The sequence below is a fragment of the Diabrotica undecimpunctata genome, chromosome 2 (genome assembly GCF_040954645.1).
Source record: "Diabrotica undecimpunctata isolate CICGRU chromosome 2, icDiaUnde3, whole genome shotgun sequence".
NCBI lineage: Eukaryota > Metazoa > Arthropoda > Insecta > Coleoptera > Chrysomelidae > Diabrotica > Diabrotica undecimpunctata.
Window position 1 is genome coordinate 11,246,807 of NC_092804.1, and position 20,100 is coordinate 11,266,906.

At 33.6% G+C, this 20,100-nt stretch overlaps 1 protein-coding gene and 1 pseudogene across 2 annotated transcripts in view; one reads left to right on the plus strand and one right to left on the minus strand.

Moving 5' to 3' along the window:
• LOC140434177 (uncharacterized) overlaps nucleotides 1-18,434 on the plus strand; it is a 929,087-nt gene extending 910,653 nt beyond the window's left edge. Inside the window, exons 8-9 of one of the 2 annotated variants that reach the window (XM_072522244.1) lie at nucleotides 760-1,042; nucleotides 18,162-18,434. In XM_072522244.1, coding sequence (XP_072378345.1) covers nucleotides 760-1,042; nucleotides 18,162-18,423 — 545 coding nt within the window. In that variant the 3' untranslated portion in view covers nucleotides 18,424-18,434. Of the gene's footprint in view, nucleotides 1-759; nucleotides 1,043-9,786; nucleotides 10,475-18,161 lie in introns of those variants that run through there. The other variant, XM_072522245.1, reaches the window with a different exon arrangement.
• On the minus strand, nucleotides 3,645-4,895 carry LOC140433054 (tyrosine-protein kinase Btk-like; annotated as a pseudogene).
• Nucleotides 18,435-20,100: the final 1,666 nt, after the last annotated feature.

Consider the following 20,100-nt stretch of genomic DNA (forward strand, 5'->3'; position numbering starts at 1 on the left):
GTTAAAATTATGCTAATTACTCTCTCGTTCATAAAAATGAACTATAATATATAACGAAAATTCTTGAAAGCTCGTTAAATTCATCAACCAATATTTTAGTGAGATTAAATTAGGGGACTATTTAAAATATAAAATGTTGTACAATATGCTTATAAATAAAGCTGTCTTTATTTATAATAATTAACACAATTCAACAATACTACGGACAGGATACCAGTAGTATTCTGCTACCTAACCTAACCTAACCTAACCTAACCTAACCTAACCTACCCTAACATAACCTAACAGTGCAGACCTTAGTAGTGATCATAACCTATACGGAAAAATGTAATTAGGGTAAGTCTGGGATAAATGGCCATACTAGGTGAGATGGTCATACTTAATATTTCTTACGTTTAAGCCATACTACTCACTACCTCCAGCCGCTTGACAGAGCTGTATTTAAGTCTGTGAAAAACCAGTTCTATGCTGCCTGAAAACTTTGGATAAAAGCGTATCCGGAACGGCGTATCACTCGCTATCAGTTTGGTAAACTTCTACAACCATCTTTAGATTAAATCTGCTACCCCTAGAAATGCTATCGACAGATTTAAAGCTACATGGATTAATCCTTTTAATCTCAATGTGATGCAAGCATTAGATGCGATACAATTTTCACTGTAAGAGAAGTGATGGAAAAATGTTATTAAAAACAATTTATTAAACTATCTGCAATTTATATTTTTAACAGATGTATTAACTAAATGTTTTTTTTTTCAGGAAACACTCCTCCAACAGTTCCAACTGACATCCTCGCCCCCACCAACGGCCAGTCACCTACCTCAGCTGAACCAGGAGCGGCCGCCATATGTCCAGTAGCTGCTGCAGCAGCTTTAGGCAACCGCAAGAGGCCACTTCTCTCTGGGGGACCGCGAACGTCCATGACGCCCACTAAGAGAACAGTAATGGGTCTGTTAGCCAGAGCACGAGCAGCTCAAGCCAAACAATTACCCGGTGTAACGGGAGCTACTGCTTTTGCAAGAGGCGTTTCTGTATTTGATGAGTAAGTTTCTTAATATCAACTCTAGGATTTTTTTTATGGTTTTGGATTGCTTGATCCTTAGAGCCACGATAAATTAAAGTAGTACTGTTTGCAACAACAATAGATATAGGGGAAATGATTGAATGGTAAACAAAAGTATTTTAAAACTATGTAAAATGTTTAATTCGTAGCTGCTCTTTCGGATTACAAAGCCATCCTCAGAGCTATGGTCAAAAATTTAAAAAGTACCATTACTAAAAGGGCATCCCATTGGTGAAAAAATGTACAAAAATTCTTCAAAGTTAAAAAAAAACTTTTAAAGTTTTCCAACCAAAAACTTTTAAAAGACGGCACATTAGGTGATTTCACAAAAAAACACATGAAAAAATGTTGTTCATGGTACGAGTGCAAGCACTCAACTATCTAGATAGAGTTGAGACGACAGACAGATTTTGTTTGTTAAGCGGCCTCTCCTTCTTCTTTTTTTTCTTTGCGGGACCCAATTATAAATTTGGTTAGGTAATCTTTCGTGTGGAACTCCCCTCATGGGGCCGTACCCACCAGGACAGTTGTTTCGCTTTTGTTCCATCTACTAACGTCGTTTCTGTACCCATTTTATTCCGAATTTATTCATTTTTGACACAGTCTAATAATGTAACTTGACACCTTCCCTAAAGCCCTGTTTCAACCGTATTAATTTTTCTTTTAGTACCTTCTAATAGTGTCCACACTTCCGCTCCGTATGATAAAGTGCTTTCTACGGGCTATCTGAACAACCTTTGTATCGGACCAACTAAGTATCAGCAATATTGTGTTCTTCTAATGTCCCCGCATCGGTTTTATATCCTTTGCATCGTGTTTTCCTTGTGTGAGCTACTCATTTACGTCAGTTTTTTTAACATTTACATAGAATTTACGTTTTCCTTCATAGTTTTCTCAGTAAAAGATTTGCCTGACCCCAATTAGAATTTCCATAGAATTCCACTTCATTGTCTATTGTGTCAGTGTTATGACTAGTTGAGAAGCCTAAGTCCATTTATTTGCTGCCCCCAAATTTCACTAATATACCTAAATAAGTATAAACGTTCAAAAGATACGAGGAGGAATGGGACTTTTGTCTAACACTGCATACCATAGTTATTTTTGCTATTTTCCATTCTTCCGGAATTTTTCCTAAATAGTTATGTCGTTTCTTTTTGCATACTAACGGACTTTTAGTTGCATTTTACATATTCCGAAAACTTATTCATTGACAGCTGTCAAAATAGAGATGATCCATTAGTTGAATTTTTTATTGCACGTTAAAGATAAACTAAAAAATTCTATATTTCCAACAATATGGCCAAATATCGAAACGAAACTTATGTTGAGATTAAGATAACAAACGAACACATTCTGCTTCTCCAAACGACATCTTCATAATATATTTTTGTGAAAAAAGAAATGATGCTGAATGTGTCAAGTGGATCAGATGCTCACCGGTCCCATATTGTAAATAAATACACGTTCAATTTCTTTCGCTCTCGAAAAAGGAGGGATCCCGCAAGCATTTGCGTTTTATAATATTTCCATTTCCATTTTCATACATAACAAATGCAATACATGATAAATGGCGGGAAAATAAATTATTCAAAGGTACAGTTTTAAGGGAATGGATAAGTTTTTGAAATATTTATATGTGCAAATAATACTAGAGGTGGAAAATTATGGTTTATGTCAACGTTAATAACTATGATATTTCGAGTGGAATAAATTTCGTCTGTATTTAAGAGGATCATAAATATTAAAAAATTTTACTGTACAGGAAAGTAATTATTAAATTGAAATTTGCAAGTGACTATGTAATGTTTCAACGTCGAACATCGAAGAATCTAAAAATGTAAAAATATACACGATATTCCATTAAAAAAAGATAAGTTTGTCTCACTCTGTTAGTATGGGTGGCCCTGTATATTTGAAAATATTTTTTAGGTATGCTACTATCTATGCTGCAACTTTTTCCTAAATTATTTTTTCCGAATATCTTACGACAAATGAATAAATGTACTTGCACTAATGTCGCACTTTGTATATAAGTTTATATCTTTGGTAGAGATAGGAATTTCGAGTGATCTTTAAGGTTCAGGTCACCGGTTCCGACTCACTTAAGATATCCAGATCACTTTGTCGGATCATGTGTCGGTCGGGTTAACAGAAGTCATATGCAATATGCAAACCAAAGCTATAATTTTAGCGGTATGATTATCAGTTCATACTTGTCATTTTCTTCAAAAGAACACGACCACAAAATACCTGAAGAACTTGGGATTCGGTTGACTCCCTTTCGCTTGGAAACTACGATGCTGTTCAAACAATTTTTGTTGAATTTCGTTCGATTAATTTACCAGGTCCGAAATATCCTTACGAAAATGTAATCTCGTTAAATTTTTATCGATCTTCATATCCAGGGTCTGCATTAAATATTGCGTCGAAAACAATTTCATAATTTTTTAACCTTGCTCTTTTTGGCCTCTCGGCATAAAGTCTGACAGACTTCGATCCAAGTCTCTTGGTAGTCGCTCATTGATACTCCAGACGGTGATGAACTGCTATGCTAGACATATTCGCAGACCAACCTGGCCAGTCAGTCGACTAACAAACCTTGAAAGACGTTGGCGTTGATGAGAGTTTCTTTCAGTAATTTAAAGAAAGGTCTGTTTTCCGGTTTGCCCAATAATTTCCTATCACATCATAAAAGTCTTTATAACAAGCTTTTATCTACTCCAAAATAATCGCTTTCTGCTCTCTTTCGACCACTTCTGTGTTTTTATTCTTCCATAAGGTATTTCTCCACATGTAAATACTTCCCACATCAAAACACCGTACTCCAAACGTATGATTTCGACGAGAATCTGGTGTAGTTTAATACTTCAGGTGGACCCCATTTGATGGGAAACTTCGATACACCCAAAGATGTATAATGATCGTCCAAAACGTACCGTGCTAATCCGAAAACTGCCACTTTTACTGCATTTTCGGTACCCATCAGGCAGTTTTAAGCTGCCAAATCTCTATGGGTGTAATTGAGTTGTTATAAATACACCATTCTTTTACAGACCTGTATGCACATATCTAGTAAAAGTCCTTAAGTATTACTTAGAGATTACTTATGTCGTCTCAGATTGTTCAAAAGAGATCTGTACCTCATGTATTCCGTCACGATATAAATAGCTCTATTTTTGCTACAGATGCCATACAATTGTACCGGGTTTTTATGCTGTACTTTAGTCCCCTTTTTGACCTCATATTTTTAGTCATGCTTCCCTCCATAATCATTTTGACCGCCACGTCTATGAAACCCTTCCATTTTCCTCTTGGCACAACTCCAATCTGGCCAAATCCTAACTCTTCTAGTAACATCAGTTCGTTATGGTCGATTTCCCATTTGGCATGACTGTGTCCTGCAGTGGCTGTTGGAGGTCTATCACAAGAACTGGTCTTTAATCTGGAAGTCAATCCACCAATATTGTGTTTAATAATTGATCAGGTCAAGTATTTAATTGCAGCAATGTTTCTCCGAGAGATAATATTCGCCTCTCGCGTTAGTCTTAATATGGTAATGTTTCACGTGAGCATTTTGGTGTACAAGGATAACGTTATAGTCCTTTTGTTGATGAATTTCTAACCACGAACTGACCCGTGATTCATTTAATTTAATTTTAAGATTCGGATCAGTTGGATTTTTGTAAAGATTCGGCTCTTTGCCTCCGGTCAGTTCTGATTTGCCCATCTCTAATCTTTGGTAATACCAATATTAATCCAATTAATTTATTGTACAATTTATTGATGATAATATTGGAAAGTAACTCTACACATTAAAGAATAATACATCCATCTCTAGTAAAACAAAAGTTATTTTAAAGGCAACTAAAAAGAGAATCTTATTAGTGAAGCTGTAAGATTCTAGGAGCACTTTTGTGTGAAGAACTCATCGATAAAACGTCGGTGACGGCCAATTTCCTGCTTTAAAAAAGAACATCAAAATTTTATAAATGGTTGAAAAATAACTTGGCTATGTTTTTGCATCATTTATTATTTAAAAGTATGAGAACGACTCTTTTGTGTAGAGGTTTATCTGCTACGTAATTTCCGAATGTTTTATATTAAAGTTTAAAACTCGCCTTTATGGTAGCCCAAAGGACTCAATGGTTGGGGATAATAACTCCCAAAGTCTGTTTTTATATTTTGACAATAAAAACCGAAAACCGCACAGAAGCATATAATTATAATTTTGGTGCTTAAAAACGGAGGAAATAAAAATATATTGTAACATTTTTCCTTGAAAGTCTCATAAAAAAAAACTCGTGGGTGGTAATTAAAGTCGTAATTAACACAAATAAACATTTCATTTTATTAAATTTTTCAAGTTTTTAATGTTTAATATAAAATGTTTAAATTATTTGTTTTAATGTTCAATAGACCGTGTAGCGGATGTGTAGAGGTGGAAGGAGGATATATTTTGGATCTACCAAAGTTTTGTCCAAAATGTTCTTTTCGCCAGGTGGTAAAACATTTCTTATGAGCCATTGTTTTGTGAACCAGTGTTTATCTCTTACTCGACTATCTCATTCACAAATAAAACATGGAAACTTTGTAAAATTCCTTTCGTTGACCAAGTAGTATGCAAACAACTCTTAAATTTCCACAGATCATCCAATTGTGACCTGAATTGCTGATTTTGTGTAAAATTGTGTCAAGATTTTCATATGTTTATGACAACAAATTCTTTTCTTTTAATCTTGAACCAAGTAATTCTGATTTTTCCTTTGGTAAACCCAAATCTCTAAGTTAGATGACTAAGTCATCTAACTTAGCTTGTACAAACAACTGTGGTTGTAAATTAAATGACACCGAAATTCACCATCACTTCCTGGACCACTTTCATGAGATTCTGATTCACTAGTATTTAAAATGTCTTCTTCTTCTTCTTAGAGCGCCGTCTCCCTACGGAGGTTGGCAAACATAATGGCTATTTTTATTTTTGAACTTGCTGGTCTAAACAAATCAATCGATCTGCATTAATACCAATCACGTAGATTCTTCAACCATGAGTTCTGCCTTCGGCCAACAGATCTTCTTCCTTGAATCTTTCCCTGTATTATGAGTCTCAAAATTTCATATTTTGGTCCCCTCATCACGTGGCCTAGGTATTTCAGTTTTCTGGTTTGTATAGTGGTGATTAGTTATGTTTCTTTACCAACCCTCTCCAGTACTTCTTTATTTGTAATTCTATCAGTCCATAATATTTTTAATACTCTGCGGTATAACCAGAGTTCGAAAGCCTCGATTCTTTTTAAATTGCATTTTTTTAAAGTCCAAGTCTCAGCTCCATATAGTAATATTGGAAATATATAAAGCGAATGGTACGTAGTCTGATCTCCTAATTTAGATTTTTGCACGTTAGGAGTGGCTTCATTCGTATAAATGCTGATATGACAATCTCTATTCGCCTGTTTATTTCTGCAGTATGATCATTGGTTTCATTGATTAAAGTTCCCAAGTATTTTTCTACTTGTTCTATCACATTACCATTGATTGTCAATAGGTGATGTATATTTTGTGATCTTTTTGTAATTAGCATGTACTTCGTTTTTTAGCGTTTATAGTAATTTCCATCTCAGCACTATTCATACTTAAGCTTTCGATAAGATGTTGCAGATCTTCTATACTCGTTGCTATGATCACAGTGTTGTCTGCATATCGTAAGTTGTTAATTAATTTCCGTTAACAGTAACTCCCGCTTTGATATTATTGTGCGTGTTTTGGAAAATTTCTTCAGAATATAAGTTAAACAAAAGTGGCGATAAAACACATCCCTGTCTTACTCCTCCACAGATCTTCATTTCTTCTGAGTGTTGCCCATCAATTTGAACTATGGCACTTTGGTTTCAATATAATGTTTGCACTATATTTATAATTTTACTGTCAATGCGCTTGTTCATAAGTATTGATATTAGTTTTTCATGTCTTACTTTATCGAAAGCTTTTTCGTAGTCAACAAAGCACAAGTGTAGATCAACGTTTACATCCCGACATCGCTGAATAAATATGTTGATGGCAAATAGTCCTTCTCGAGTACCCATTCCATTTCGGAACCCGAACTGCGTCTCGTTAGTATCCTCCTCTAGTCTTTCGTATATTTTCTTATGTATTACTTTCAGCATTACTTTTAAAGTATGACTCATGAGGCTCAGTGTTCGATAATCAGAGCACTATATTGAATAAATTTGCCAATACTTCCAAGTTATCCTCTTCCACTAGTTTTAACAGTTCTACTAGTATTTCATCTAATCCAGCCGCCTTATTGTCTTTAGAGTTTTTGATATCATATTTAATTTCATCTATCGTGATCTTCTGTCTCTCTAAAGGATTTAATTCTTGTATTTTCTGCATTTCACCTATTTCTTCTTGGAAAAGTTCTCTAACGTACTCCCCCCATCGTCTTAATTTCTCTGGTAAATCTATTAGTAGTACTCCTTTCCACCCCACTCCATTTCGACCCATTCCAGTCACTTCTCTTATTTTTTTGTGCATATTTCTCATTTCATATTTTGTTTCTAGTTCTTCTATCTCTTTACATTGTTTCATCAAATAGATTTCTTTAACTGTTTTGATTTTTTCCTTAATTATTCGTTGTATTTCTTTATAATTCTGTAGATCTTTTCCTTTATATCTCCTTCTTTCTTCTATCTGTCATAGTATTTCTTCTGTCATCCACTGTTTTTTTGCCTCTGACCTATGTCAAATTTTCTTGAGCTGGTTTGAATAATGTGTTTTTTATATTATACCACTTTTTATTTACGTCCATTCACATTATTTGTTAATTCGTTTTTTATTTTCTTCCTGTTCATCTTCTTAATGTTTTTAATTTTATTTTCACGTCAGCAACTAACAGATTGTGGTCTGAGTTAACATCTGCTCCAGGATAAGTTTTAACTGAGGTTATAGAGTTTTTATATCTGCCATTTACGAGTATAAAGTGTATCTCATTTCTGACAATGTGGTTTTCTGTATGTGAAGGAGACGTCCATGTATATAGTCTTCTCTTAGGAAGCTAAAACCAAGTATTGGCAATTACCATATTCTTTTCTTGGCAGAATTCTATGAGCCTTTCTCCTCTCTCGTTTCTAGTTCCTAATCCGAACTTTCCAACTATATTTTCAACTGTACCTACTCCAATTTTTACATTCTCCTAAAGTGTAAGTAATATCTTTAGATTCAAAATGTCATCGATACGTAAAGGAGGCTCAGGGACTGGCAATTCAGATCCTTGCTCTACCGGGCGAATAGCAGACGGGAGGTTACGATAAACAATCACTTTCTTAGTTTTGGAATATCCAGAAACATCGAAGTACAAAAATAACAATTATTTGAATGATTTTTTTGCTCTCTCCTTACCATAGACACTGAAAATCTGAAAGCTTTTTTCTTTCTTCGACCACTTCCTTAAATCCCCAAAACAAACATAACATACATTGTGAGGAGCCCAACCTTTGTCTTGCTCACTAACTTTCACACCAAAATATGCAAAGTACACCTTTTTATAAAGTCGGTGATGTTTCTCTGATGTTTTTAATACCAAAATCACCACATATGTAACAAAATGAATTTGGACAGTTTTTACAACCGCGCCATACTGAAAAGCGTATGAGTCAAACACTGAAAAGTGAGGTTATGCTTATTAGAATTAAGAAACTATACAGCTGTTAATGAAGAGGAAGAAGAACAAAAAGTGTTGTACAATTCATTAACAGTGCTAGCAACCAAGTAACATTGGATTTCTCTGCTCGTTAAACAAAATAAAATGTAATTGGGCAATTTTAAATGTTAAATTTTGAAAGAATGGTGAGTGATACAGACAGCATTTTTAATGTGATTTTCGAACTCAGCACACTAAAATACATAAAATAGAGGTCATTTTATCAAAAACGTGTTTTCATTGTTGGCCCTTGTTATTGTCATCGAGCAAAAAGACAAAAGAGGGAATGTAAAGGTAGTGGGGGCAAAAATATTGTTAGACGGGAAGTGCCATCTTGAGAGGCCACATTAAACAAGGAAAGACAGACTCTTTCCTTGTTTAAGAAATAAAATTTAGTTGGGTTATGTTATTGCTGATGTTATTGTTTGTCCCAACTGTCACATGAAAGATTATTTGTATTTTCTATTGAAGTTTTTTAACAATTGTTTCACATTTTAGACTATTATTGTTATTATTTGATTAAAACTTTATTGTGTTCTAGTGTTAAAAAAAGTATTTTAAGTGTATTATGTATTAATATTATGTAATATTAATATTATGAAATATGACAAATAAATAGATAAATTAAAACCCCTACACCACTGTATGACTATTGTGAAGTGTCATGAAATTTAAATTTGGCGCATTCGCATTTCCGGATATGTCCGCCATCAGAGGCCACTTTTTTGGTCTCCTTTTCATAACGATTAGATTCCCTCTTTTGTCTTTTTGCTCGATGGTTATTGTACACAAATTTTTAGGTTAAAAATAATTTGTTTAATATTTCAATACTTGTTAGTTTAAAAACGTCCTTCTTTCTGGAAACCGAAACGCCAAATAAAAGATTAAATTTTACATATTTATTTTTACCAAATATATTCACGTTAAAAAGTAAATAAATATACACAATAGAAATGCTTCTCTCCATTCTTCTTTTTAATGAAACGACATTTGTAAGATTGTACATTATTCCTTGTTTCTTTTCCAGACGTGCACCGACACTCGTTCCACTTCTGCGAGAGGATTACATGAGTGCAGTTAATATGAACCTGATTTAAGATCAGCTATTGTGCGACAGATTCTTAGAAAGTTTGTAACACACAGCAGCTCAAATAATATCGTGATGATGAACTGGAGTGAACCTTTCTTGTTTATATATAATTAAGTTGAAGGAAAACATATAGTAAAAAGAAATATTCAATGTGTATTTAGGTTTGTTTTGCTTTATAAATTACTTGGAGTAGAATAAATTAGAGAACATTTGCAAAAACTTTTTATAATTAAAAATATAAGAATAAAAATCATATAAGTATGTAGTAATGTCAAATCTTTATACCGTGTGCTATAATATATTGTAATGGTTTGGAAAATGTTTTATGTATAACATAAAAGCTGATATAAATCATAGTTCCACAAGAGATGTTTGCACATGTCTCAGCAATTTAATCACAACTCAATGCTCACTTTGTTGTGAATAGTGTGACGATTGTTTCAAGCTCTACGCTAGAGAGAAATTTTTAAAACCTAGTAGTATAAAATCAAAATAGACGCTTTGAGTCGGCGGATGAATGAGTAGTACGATGGAAGAGAGGATTCCAAACTCGGTGAAGCTCATTCCTTAGAAGTCAACAGCCTCCATGGCTTAAAGCAAGACTGCAATTTTATTAATATTTATGAAGTGCAAACTAATGAGTTTTAGTACTCTTCATTTTTGTTAATCTGTTTGTTTGGCCTGTTAGGCTGTTGTCTTCTGAGATTAGTTCTCGACGTTTCTCCAACACTAGGTGTTGGCATCTTCTGGACTAATCTCAGAAGACAACGGCCTAACAGCCTTAACTAACAGTTTAACAAGTTAGACGATGGCCGTGAAAGCCTAACACACTCTTCATTTTTGTTATTCAAGTCTTTCAGGAGTTAAATAACTCACGTTCTTTTTCTAAGTAGGTATTAATACAGGTATTATGATATAAAGCTAACTTTCCCGTGAGTCTTCATGTTTCTCCTTCTTCTGTCATTGTGACATACTTTCATCAAAAACATCGTGAAGATCACCCCCTAATTAGTACCCCAAATAAAATTAATCGTTTCCGCTTTACAATTTACTTTATTTATGTATTGTTTATATGATCTGTATAATGGATGTCGCGTGATAGATTCAAGGAACTTTTGTCATATATGCGGTTTGATGATTTAACAACAAGAGAGTTACGACGAGCTACAGACAAACTTGCGGCAATTTGTGGGAAGTCTTTGATATTCTCATGAAGAACTGTAGTGAAAACTTCAATCCTAACCTTCATTTAACTGTTAATGAGCAGCTTGTGGGATTTAGAGGAAAATGTCCATTTCGTGTTTACGTAAAATTGGCACATTGAAACATATGGTCTTCGGTTGATGCAGATAATACGTATGTTAAAAATTTACAGGTCTGTTTAAGAAAGATTAATGACAAATCTGAAAAAGAACACGGAAAACGTATATTACTAGATTTAGTATCTTGCTTTGGACGGGGATACGGCATTAAATAACTAGCTGATGAATTGGCCAAACGCAGTCTGACTTTGTGTGTGGCACATTCAGACAAAATAAGCGAGAAATCCCGCCAATATTAAACAATAAAGACAGGCCAGAATGGTCTTCGATTTTTGCTTTCACCAAAAATATCACTCTGGTCTCTTATGTGCCCAAAAAAAGAAAAACATAATGTTAAGTTCTGAACATCATGATGATAAGGTACAAAATGAAGAAAAAAATTTTAACCCCGACATTATTGGACACTATAATAAAATCAAAGGAGCTGTAGACACGATGAACAACATGATCAATGAATATTCCGTGAAAAGGAACACAAAAAGACGACCTTTTATAATATTTCAAAACATGTTGGATATAACTGTCTTAAATGATTATACAATTTGGACAACAAATCATTCATACCTGAAGAAAGACTCGGGCTTGAATCGATAAACCCGAATGCGATTGAAAAGCGGAAAAATAAAAATCCACATAAGAGAGTTGTGGATGCTATCAAACTGGTAGTACCTTCAGAGCCAATGAAAAATCCAGTTCCAGGTCCATATAGTTCTATGTCTAGTAAACGTTGTATTATATGCCCCAGAAACAATGACTAGAGGATAAGAAGAATGTGTCAAAAGTGTACTAAACCAGCCTGCTCAAATCATAGCTTTGCCACAAAAACAATTGTATGTATTCTTTGTAAAGATGGTAATATTTTTTATTTTTTTTTAATCACTTTTAAAAGGGTACTAAGTACGCATCCCTTAAGATCTGCATGTGACAGTTCGGCTAAAGTGAAGTTTAAGACCATCGGCTGGGAAAAGTTAAAGTTTAAAAAATTGTAATTTTGAAAAAATGTTTTTTTCAAAATATCTTAAAAGTATTAAATGGAAAGACTGATTTTTTTTTGTACTCATTAAAAAGTATAAGTGATACGAAAAATCCTGAAGAGTAAAAGAATATGTTTGTTTACTCTTCTAAAAAATAGTTTTGCTTTTCTGAACATTTTCGTTCTTTTTTTCAGTCACATTGTTTTAATTGTAACTAATCTAGGAGTGAGATTTAGGGTTTACACTATGATAAAATCTGAAATTAGGTTGTTTAATGTTAATTGACATTCATTCACTTCATTAAAAATTTATTTGAATTAATCACCCGCTTTAATTTACATTTATACGATTTTTTTTAATAGGGGTAGTTTTTACCCTAAAAAATGAAAAACAACCAATGGTACAAGAGTGAAGTGGAGGGTAAGTAGAACCTAAATCCAAATATTCATGCAATTCGATGGTGACACGGAAAATTCATTGACTGGTCTATCAAAGAATTTGCGTCAGGTAGATTACGCATGTACTACATTTACATACTAGAACAAATGATATAAAAGAAACAGTAAAAAACAAGGATTTGTACGGTATTTGTGGACTTAAAAAAACCTATACCTGGGTGAGAATTCTAGGAACCAACGCACAAATTGGAAACACGTCTTAATATGCACTTGACATTCAAGTTAAATAACCAATAGAAACTATATTTAAAAGTAAATTTTTGCAAATGTTCTTGATTTTGGTAATACAATTATTCAAAGAGTATTTTTTAAAAACGTAATTATAAGTGTCAAGCAATTCTCACACTTCTCAACATCATAATCAGTAAAAATAACTTTTTATGACACTAGCATCTAAACTATTTTTTAATATTGTTTAATCAATTTAAATGCAATTGCAATATTATTATATAAAATATTGACAGGATATCCAAGCAAAAGCTTCACAACTGTAAAATATTAGTTTAAATTTATAAAATTATAATTTTGTACTGTAAAACTACCGTAAACTTGAGCCACATTATCCCGAAATATATGTTTTACTTAAAGAAATGTCACATATATGTGCTTGTTATATTTTAAGTTGTTATGAAAATTGCAAAAAACAAGATATGAGTAGTTTTATATCAAAAAGACGAAATTCATGACCATTGTAAAGACACAGCAGCAAGAGAGGTTATGTGTTGAATATAATACACCAATTTACAACTTGTGTATTGATTTCAAACAGACGTTCGATGCAGTAGATCGACAAAAAATTTTAAAACAACTATCTATATTAGGAATACCAAAAAAGTTAGTTTTCTCTCTCTCTCTCTCTCTCTCTCTCTCTCTCTCTCTCTCGTCATTTCCCCATTACTAAGGATCGTGATTTCTTCAAATATTCCTATCAATTTTCCTCCATTGGTCTCTATCTTCAGCTGCTCTGGGAGCTTCGCAGAATGAGTTTCCAGCTGAATTCTCAATTGGGTCGGACCATCTAGTTGGTGAAATAATTAATCTCTCCAAACTATCGTCACCTCTGCGAATCACGGGACAGACATACTTTGCAGACATATAGTGGACAGCGTTTGTTTAATCTTGAGTTTGTTTAGAATGGAAACGTTTGTCCTATGAGCTATCCAAGATATGCGCAGCATTCTTCTCCAGCACCACATCTTAAAGGCATGAATATTTTGGCTCTCGCGTCCTTGAAGAGTCTAAGTCTCTGCCTCGTATAGAAATATTGAGAATACAAGGGCATTCACCAGTCTCATCTTGATATTTTAAGAGATAGATGTCTTTCCAAACTTGATGAGACGACTCATCGTATTTTTTGCCATACCAATAAGTCTCCGAAATTTTGCTTCACAGTTACCATCGTTAGTTATACTAGAACCGAGATAGACAAAACTGTCACCTATCTGGTATTCCTGTAACATGTCAGTCAGTTGATTAGTGTGGAATCTGTTGACCACCATTATTTTTGTCTTAGCTTTTTGGATTTTCAGACCAACTTTATTGCTTTCGTACTCAACTCGTCACAGGAGATTTTCTTGCTAGCCAATGTTACTCCACCGGCCTATCCATCTAAAGCCATCCTCATGACATGTTCACCATAAATGTTAAATAAGTCAGGTGACATCACGTATCCTTGTCTAACACCTTCCTCGGTTTTGAATTGGTTTGAGAACATCTGATCTAGTCATACTGTTGCTATATTGGACTGGTACAGATTTTTAATATGTGTAAAAAGTTAGTTATACAAATGACTTTGGAGGGTTCCAAGCCCATGGTAAGAATAGGTGGAGATATGACAGAGGCATTTGATATTGAAAATGAAGTTAGGCAAGGTGATGCCTTATCAACAAAACTTTTTAATCTAAATTTGAAAGCTATTATCAGAAAACTAAATTTGAACGGCTGTATTAATACAGGATCCACTCAAATATGCGCATATGCGGATGATTTTGCCATAATAAACCGCAATAGAAATGTATTAAGCGAAAAAACTAGACTTGAAACGAAAAGCAGCTGCATTTGGTCTAAATTTAAATGCAAGGAAAAAAATATATGGAGTGAATAAAGTGGTCAACGTGAACCCTTTCAACCACTGATGAAAATCAATTAAGGATATTTGAGCCCAAAATATTAAGAAAGATATTTGGACCAACCAATTGCAGCGATGGTTTGTGGAAAATAAAAATGAACTATGAACTGAATGAATTAATGCAGATCGTTAATATTGTTAGATTTGTAAAGTCACAAAGACTAAACTGGCTTGGTCACTAAGAAAGAATGATAAGAAAGAGCTGTAAAAGAAATCCACAGATACAAACCCCAACGAAACAGTACACGAGAAAGCCCCCGTAAAAAGTGAATAGAATAGACGATGTAGAGAAGGATCTTAAAACCATGAAAATCAGACAGTGGTGAAGGGAAGTATTCGACAGGGCAGAATGGGAAAACGTTGTTAAGCAGGCCAAGGCCCACAAAGGGATGTAGCGCAAGTTGTTGTAGAAGGTTGTAGAAGAAAAAGAAGAAGAAGAAGAGATATCTAAAATTCCAGAATCACTTAAAGGATTGTACCTGAGTCTACAATGGAACAAAAACCAGATTAGGATTATTATTTCCGAAGTAAGATAACGAAGGGGTTTACAGACCTCCGGTAAACACGCATCAGATGCAAAAAAGCACCAGTAATCATTCTGCTTTTTTTTTCTTGAAACAATTAAGCTGAATTTTTGTTGTTAGAAAAAGATAATAAGAAACCAAAAATGCAGCCAAAATATGATATTAACCTTTAACTACACGCGCTGGCGTATTTTGTACGCCAAATTTAATAATTGTACTACAAAAATATTTAAAAATTTAAAGACCGACCCTGTTTATGTATCTAACCTATCACTGGAACGTGCTTTACAACTGATTTTAGTTTCAGTAAAATCGGCGTTCTGAGAAGGTCGTAATTAGCCATTTATTATTTGTTGTTCCCGGTGGTGTACAAAATACGCCACGCGTGCAGTAATGTAAGTATAATCGTTTATGGTTTATTTTTATGAACGAGAGAGTAATTAGCATAATTTTAATTGGTAGCTCCGACCACTCCATGGGCGTGCTCAAGATTAATTGAAAAATTACTTTGAATAATTGTAAAAAATAAATGAATTATTTCAGTGTTATAAAGTGTTATGTGTATGTAAACAAAAGTGACCTCTTTTATCACACACTATATTAGAACTGACTGGCCTACATTAAAAAGGGTTTTAAAAAATTCACATTTTTTTTTAAATTTTTAAAAATTACAAAAGAGAAAAAGAGTTTTTAAAACCGTCTAAGGTATGTTAAATAGATGAATAAAAATATTAATATAAAACTTACAGCTACTTGTTACAAATCCAAATCAGATTCAGAAGATGAACTTTCAGAACCAAGATTTATAATAACTGGCTCGATCATTTTATCAGTACCTAATATTGTCCAGCTTCCACATTTTTTCCTCTTCTTTAATAGTGTGATTTACTGCCTTTTCCCAGTTTTCAGGTTTTACATCATTTACGGCCTCCAAAAACAACTGTTTAACATCATGAATTTTAAAAGTGGTATTTTTTCTTAAAACTTCACTCTTTATCTGTGCCCATACCAGTTCAATCGGGTTTAATTCACAATGATATGGTGGGGATCTAAGTACTGTCGTTCCACGATTTTTGGCAATTTCATTAATTTCGTATTTTTTAAATTTTTCTTTATGAAGGGCACACAACGAATAAAGTTCCTTTCTTATAGATCCGGGATGGTACGTAATATTTTTTGAACTCAGCCAATTCTGCAAGTCTTTTTTTAACCACTTGGTTGTGGGCAGTCCTTCTATAAGTCTGGAGTGATAACTTGCATTATCCATTACTATTACACAGTTCTTAGGAAGAAGATCTATCATTTGTTCGAACCATTCTTGAAAGACATCAGCGTTCATGTCTTCATGGTAGTCACCGGTACGAGTTGATTCAAAAGTTAATAAACCACCTTCAACAAAACCGTCTGAACTGCCAATGTGTACTATTATCAGCCTGCGTCCCTTTCCTGATGGTGGGTTTAAACCAGTAGATAAGTTATTTACAAAAGCGTGCCAAACAGTTTCATTCTGCCAAAAATTTATTTGGTGTATGCCCCTCGTTGATCCATGTTTCATCAAGATAAAATATTTTTTTTTTTGGTTTCTCATTTCCTTTATGGTTCTTAGAAAATGTCTTCTCCATATGACAATATCGCTTCTTTCTAATAAAATAGACTTTCTGGGATTCTTTTTCCAGCGGAAGCCTATTTCTTTTAAAAGTTTCCATAACGTACTTCGACTTATTTCTGGGTAATCCTTATCATCTCGAACTGAGACAAGAACTTTATCCAATGTTGGAAATTCTTGTCTAAAGAAGAATTCATGCACTTTCCGTCGAAGTCCTTCTTTAAAATGATATTCTATTTGAAATTTTGGTTTCCCTGGAGCATTACGTGGCATTTGAAAACTACCACATTTCTCTTCTTTAATAACTCTGTAAATCGTAGATTTCCCAACACCAAGTGTACTGCTAACTAACTCAACGGTCTCATCAACACTTTCACATAAACGTTTGTCTGTAAATGATTTAAAACAATTAAATATTAATGTTTTTTCATTAACTGTTAGAGGATGAATTTTTCGGCGTTTACACGGCACTTCCAAATTTTCCATAATACTAGTATACACAATAAACTGCACCTTGTAACTGAAGTACCTACTTTTAGTGAACTGTTAAGAATTTTGAATACGCCACTTGGACCTTCCTATATACAAAATGGAAAAACCCACTATCACATTTTCTGTGGAATAAGTTTAGAAGGTAATTATCTAGTCAAATACTGTCGTAGATTCCTGGAATTAAAGAATTAAATGTTTGATTGTTGAAACCCTTACTTCGTGAAATGCACTCATTTCAGATAAAATAAAACGTTTTATTTTATCTAAAGAATTAAACTTTATTTTGCAAATAGGCAAAGAATTAAACTTTATTTTGCAAATAGATAAAATAAAACGTTTTATTTTATCTAAAGAATTAAACTTTATTTTGCAAATAGGTAGGTACTTATTAAACTTTTATTGGTTATATATAACCAATAAAATAAACATCTTACATTTCTTGCAAATTCATTAGTACCTGTTAACCTCCATCACTCCGACACTGGCAACCTTATTTAGAGATTAGTAACCCTCACAACTATTGTATTCTATTCTGCTCCAACCTTTATACCTGGTGGTCATACTCAATTTAAAATTGTTTTCCTATATACTTCTGTAAACTTGTTGACAAATTTCTGTTTTTCATTGAGTCACCCGTATCAACAGTTTAGGGATTTGCATACATAATTTATTGTTTTATTACTCTCTCATACATAAAAATACACTATAATTGTTTTTTAATAAATATGGAACAAAATTAATTTTTCTTTATAAAGAATGCTATTTCTCATGTAGATAAAAATTTTTATTAGTAATTGTATTTTTCCAGGGATCAGATTCCAGTTAGAAATCCCAATCGACTTACTGATACTGAACTCCAAGCATTCGCTGATGCATTATTTCGAGAAGAAGATGAAGAAGTAATTGGGGGAGATCCTGATACTTCGGACGAAGAAGTTATTTTTAACGAAGAACCTAGTTCTGATTCGAATGGAGAATCAAGTGAAACTTCTAGTGAAAATGAAGATGAATTAAGTTCAGAAGACTTCTATGAAGGCAAGGATGGAATAAAATGGTATAGTCTTCTTTGAAAAGTAAGTTTAGTAAAACTAGCAAAACGAACATTGTAAAAGTACTTCCTGGGCCCAAAGCGTACGCTAAAGATATTACAAATGAGGCAAGTGCTTTTACTAAATTATTTACTGATGACATTATTGAAAATATTGTTGTTTGTACCAATATGCAAATAGAAAAGATGCGTCCGAATTACAATCGCGAAAGAGACGCCAGAAATACAACCAAATCTGAAATTATGGCATCGATAGGACTTTTGTTTCTAACAGGGCTTAAAAAACAAGGTCATACACATTTTTTGGAATTGTGGACAACTGATGGAACGGGCTCAGAAATTTTCAGAGCTTGCATGAGCTGCAACCGATTTTTATTTCTCTTATGTGCTCTTAGATTCGACAATAAAGAAACAAGACCTCAAAGAAAAGCTACTGACAAACTTGCCCCTGTACGATTTATGATTGACCGCTTTTCCGACAATTGTTATAATAGCTATACATTAGGTGAACATTTGACAATTGACGAAATGCTTATTCCTTTTCGAGGGAGATGCAGCTTTTTACAGTATATCCCAAATAAGCCAGCGAAATATGGGATAAAAGCTTTTGTATTGTGTGACTCACAAACATTTTATGTGAGCGGTATCGAGTTATACTGTGGGCAACAACCAGACGGGCCTTACAAAAAATCCAATAAGCCAGAGGATATTACCCAACGATTGGTTGAACAATGGAACGGAAAATACCGCAATCTAACTTGTGATAACTGGTACACCAGTTATAGGTTAGCAACAGATCTGTTAAAAAAGAAGACTACAATAGTTGGAACATTAAAAAAAAATAAGAGAGAGATCCCAAAAAATTTTTTACCCAACAAAAGTCGAATAGAAGGTTCATCCCTTTTTGGGTTTCAACAGGAAGCTACACTTGTGTCATTTGTACCAAAAAAGAACAGAGCGGTCATTTTACTTTCCACAATGCATTATGATTCTTCTATAGATCAGGTCACTAATAAGCCTAGTATTATTATGGACTATAACTCTCACAAAGGTGGCGTTGACACCGTAGATAAAATGTGCTCTACGTATTCTGTAGCAAGACGTACCCGTAGGTGGCCTTTAGTTATATTTTTTCAGATGTTGAATGTGGCAGGAATAAATAGTCAAATATTGTATAATTTTGCTCACTCCAACAGTCCAACTAAGTTTAGAAGAAATTTTTTAAAATCTTTATCGATATCATTGATGAAACCACATCTTTCAGAACGAGCTGAAATAAATACTTTGCCATCCAACATAAGGCTTTTTCTAAATACATATAAGCAGCCTCAAATCGATCAACCGAATAACGAACCACCAGCCAAAGTACGAGGCAGGTGTTTTTCTTGTGGTAGACAGAAAAACAGGACTACAACGATAACCTGCAGCATTTGTCTTAGATCAGTCTGCAAGGATCATTCTGTTGCTGTTGTCACTTGCACACAATGTCAAAATAAAGATGACAGTTTAGATAACGTGTGATAAATATTTATCATTTTGACTGTTATTTTTTATAGTAGTATTGTGTATATTTAGTTTCAAAAAATTTGTTGATAACAATTTCTTTCTATATGACTTACTCAAAATGTTTAATATTATTAATATGTTAATAAATAAAGTTTATAACAGACAACTAATTGTATTTTTTCAAAAAAAAAAC